The 4,338-nt window shown below is 43.0% G+C and overlaps 1 protein-coding gene across 1 annotated transcript; it reads right to left on the bottom strand.

The window, feature by feature from the left end:
* Nucleotides 1-208: 208 nt before the first annotated feature.
* Nucleotides 209-2,588, bottom strand: gas1a (growth arrest-specific 1a). The gene has a single exon (XM_030144599.1). The coding sequence runs from the start codon at nt 2,012-2,014 to the stop codon at nt 1,226-1,228; it is 789 nt and encodes a 262-aa protein (XP_030000459.1). The 5' UTR covers nt 2,015-2,588; the 3' UTR covers nt 209-1,225.
* Between the last annotated feature and the right edge of the window lie 1,750 nt (nt 2,589-4,338).

Genomic DNA, 4,338 nt, shown 5'->3' with positions numbered 1-4,338 from the left:
ATATATATATATATATATATATATATATATGTATATATATAAAAACTACATCTTGTTGAACACTTTTTGAAATGCAAATAGACCCACCTGAGGGTCAAGACCCAGCCTTTGAGGAACAGATGACCCATTTCATCCACACTTGACCTCAACTCTAATATAAGATTAAGATCCTAAAACTGCAAAATAAACATTTCCACACTTTACAGTCGGTCTGTTTTCCATAGTTTTATTTCTTAACTGATTGTATGAATTAACGTTACAAACGTCTGTAACTTAAACAGATCAAATACCATCTGATTTTACAAAAAGCATCTGTTTGCTTTTCTGTCACTATGCTAATTATAAAAACTTTGTCTTTATATGAACTTTAATGGACTGAGAGACAAATGTTATAAAATCACTATAAATGATGTGACATTTCCATCGGATGGAGGCACAACACTGTGAAGATTTCGATTTTCAGATCAACAAATAACTCACAGTCAAGATAATATTATCTTCAAGTTTTCTTTATGCCTTCTATAAAAGTATATCATTAAGGCAATCATACAGTGGATTTAGACATTTCTTTCTCTACACAGTAAATAAATCATCTCATAGCCTAAAACATAGAGGATTCTCTGAAAAAAAATCTATATAGGCTATAAACATATATACAATGTACATGATCTTTGAAGAGAAAACACAAAAGAACTTCCCTTTAAAGCTGGAATTTTCTATTTACATGATGCACATTTGGATGGAACTAGGTGGTAATAAATTACTGTTTAATCGACTGTATTTACAAGTTCATAGATTCCAGCATTAAATACTTGTAAATCAGAGTCTGACACCGACGACAACGTCTGTTGTACAAAAATAGTTCATATCTGTTTCAAAGAGGATTGGCAGTGCACAGCATATATATATATATATATATATATATATATATATATATATATATATATATATATATTTATATATATAAACCAAAGTGTTGTCCTATCAGAGTCTGTGACTTAAAGACAAGTGGACAGTCATCTAAATGAGTTTATCACAAAAGCAAAGAAGCATCTGATGAGGAGGAGAGAAGCAGCTTCAAACACACACCTGTGAACACACACCTGTGAACACACACCTCTGGTTCATTTGCATAGAACATATCCCGCTTTGAAATCCTTCAGGGTTTCTGGTCTCGGTCCACACCAGGCCTGTCTTTAATATCCAGACATTAGTCGGGTCCAGGTTATGATCCAATGAGGGCCAGCAGAGTCCAGATGGACGCCATCAGGGTCAGGGCGCACCGGGCCCCCGGTGCCGCGGCCCCTCCGCTCTCCGGCTCCTCCATGTAGTCCGGATCCGGGTCGTCTTCGTCGTCCTCGCTGTCCGGGTCGCTCCGGAAGCCGCTGCTCTCCTCTCTGTCCGGAGAGTCGAAGCACAAAGTTTTCATACTGGCTTTGACGAACTCGCAGATGGCCCTCTCGGTGCCGTCGCACATGCAGGTGTCCAGCTGCTGACCCTTGGGGATTTTGCGCATGTTGGCGATCACGTTGCGGCAGGCGTTGGTGCAGATGGCTCCGCTGAACAGTTTCCCGCAGTGCTTCAGGTAGTCGTGCATGGCGGAGCTGCACTGCGCGTCCCTCTCGCACTGGCGCCGGGCTTCGGTGCAGCCGGTGCTGGTGGTCCGGGGCAGGCACGGCTCGATGGCCCGCTTGGTGCTGGTGCACACCGAGTCCCGGGCGCAGCTGCAGTCCTCCAGAGCCGGTCCGTTTTTGGTCAGGTTGAGCTGGACCAGGGAGGAGATGCAGTGGCTGGGACACTTCCTCCGCTCCCCCTTCAGAACCGAGCCGCACGCGCGCGTGTACTGTTCGTATGCGTAATTGCAGTCGGGTTCGGCCTGGCAGTTCATGATGGCCTTCCAGCAGATGATCCGCCGGCCGTGGGACGGACACACCATGGACAAGTATCCGCAGAACAGGAGCACGGCGCACAGCGGCCACACGGACCTGTGCGCCGCCGCGCCGCACTGTGCCATTGTTGCGGCTCCGACAAACGGCCGAACTCAGCCCAGAGTCATATGTGAGGGGTTCGGGCTAGTGCCGGTTCTCCGCGGAGGCAGATGGAGGAGAGGCCCGGCGGTGCGCGTCCGACCACCGGCGGGCGCTGCGCTGCGTAACCGCGGTTCCAACCCGTAAGCCCGTCAGCGCCGGTCCGTCTGAGCCGGAGAGCAGAACCGGCCTCCCCTTACCCATACATTTCCGGAACCGGGCCGGAAAGTGGTCTGTAAACCCACCAAACGGAAGGAGGCGCCGGCGCAAAGTTTCTCCACAAGTTTGGGAGAGTTTTCACAGCCGCTCATTCCATCGGTCATGAACAGCCTCACACTCCCACATTCTCCGTCCGCCTCTCCTTCTCTCTGTCGGTTTCAGACCCAAACTCCGTGCCGGGTTAGTCCTGGGATCCGGGCGCAGATGGACCGGGTCCGTCGGGTCGAAGAGCACGAGTCCTTATGCGCACAGGAGTGCAAACAAATAGGGCATGGAAGAAAAACAACAGCCCTGCTGGGGAGTGAAGTGGTCCTGATTCTCCCCTTGGAGCATTAGTCCTTCTGTGGCTCGCCCCCCCCCCCCCCCCCCACATCACTGACGGGACTCCCATTGGTTGGACACTTGTTGTGGGTTTCGACGTCGTGAGGGGGCGGGAGTTGGACCCATTCACGATGAGGAGGGATGAAGATTTACAGAAGAAACAGAGGCTTCAGCCCAGTGCACAGCAGAAGAATGTCCTGCACACCTTCAGCACATTATTACAGGTGTTTCATCTGGTCTCTTTTTGGTCCACACTGTAAAAAAAATTCCTGTTGTTTTTACGGAAAAAAAACTGGCAGCTGTGGTTTCCAGAACAATACTGTAAAAACACATCCAACTGTAAACATATTTATGGAGTAACATGAAGATTGAACATTTTAAACATGGAGATTTAAATGGTAAATAATGGACTGCACTTATTTAGCACATTTTCTCCACCTTTATGGTGTCCACAGCACTTTCTAAAACCACCAGGTCCAACTGGGAGCAATTCAGGGTTCAGTGTCTTCTATGGACACTTGGACATATGGACAGTCAGAGCCAGGATTCGAACCACCAACCCTTTGGTTATTGGATGAGCCACTCCACCAACTCTACCAACCCATTCATTTACAAATTTAAAATGTTATATTGTTAAATGTTTACTTTTTAATAACTTTATATATAAATATATATATAAATAAATAAATATATATATATATATATATATATATATATATATATATATATATATATATATATATATAATGCACATACGCTGTTATTTCAACATTATTGTCATGCAATTTAAATGGCACTGCATTGTTTTTCAATTTACAGTTTTATTTTCTAAAAACAATAGAAATATATAATTTCTACATACAAATCTATTCTTCCTGTAAGAATTACAGCTATATTTGATTCAGTCGTTAACACAAAAATCTTTTCAAATAAACAACTTTGCATTGTATTGTCACCTACAGTTTTCATATGCTGCAATTTTACAACTTTTTGGTGTTAATTCTACAGTCATTTTTTGCAGTGCATTTTATTAATATCAACTGAAAATAACTGATGCTCTAGTTGTAAATGTTCCTGTTTTACCTGTTGAAGGCCTTTTGTCTTTAATACATCGTTCATGTCAATCACATGCACATTTACAATTATGCAAATTAGGTGACGTCATTTAGCAACTTCTATCAACTTCAAAGGCAGACAATCAATGTTTTCCTTTGTTTAATTTTCCTCCATCTTTTAGACAATCACTGGTTTATTTGGATGAGGAGGACCCTGGACCTGGACACAACAAACCCAGTGTGTCCATCCATCACCACATCTACCTCCAAAGGACACATATTACACATGTTCTCAGGCTAATAGACTATATATATCGGCTAAAATTTGCTTAGAGGTCTTATTTCTGTCTTTGTGCATAAGAAATCAATCTACGTGAATCCCCAAAGGAACTTTGTGTTGGTAAATGCAAGTTTTGCAAATTTACAGGATTTCAGTTCTGTTGCAACATGTTGATGGTCATATGAACTATGTTTTCAGCTCAAAAATGTCCAACTTCATCCCAATTAATGCTATATTTTCATGTCACAAATGGCCAAGTTATATTTTAAGTGAATTTACCTGAAAAACAAATATTCTATTCTTTTAGATTCCCCAATTTTTCTTACAAGATTCTATCCTACATATCACATGTTTTATTTTTACAGGTTGCAATATGGAGTATGGTGCTGATCCATCCTGCTTATGTTACGCCAATACATACATTAAGAATGTCACA

Source organism: Sphaeramia orbicularis, chromosome 9 (genome assembly GCF_902148855.1).
Source record: "Sphaeramia orbicularis chromosome 9, fSphaOr1.1, whole genome shotgun sequence".
Lineage (NCBI taxonomy): Eukaryota > Metazoa > Chordata > Actinopteri > Kurtiformes > Apogonidae > Sphaeramia > Sphaeramia orbicularis.
Note: the sequence above shows the minus strand (reverse complement) of the source record. Positions and strands in the feature narration are given on the sequence as shown.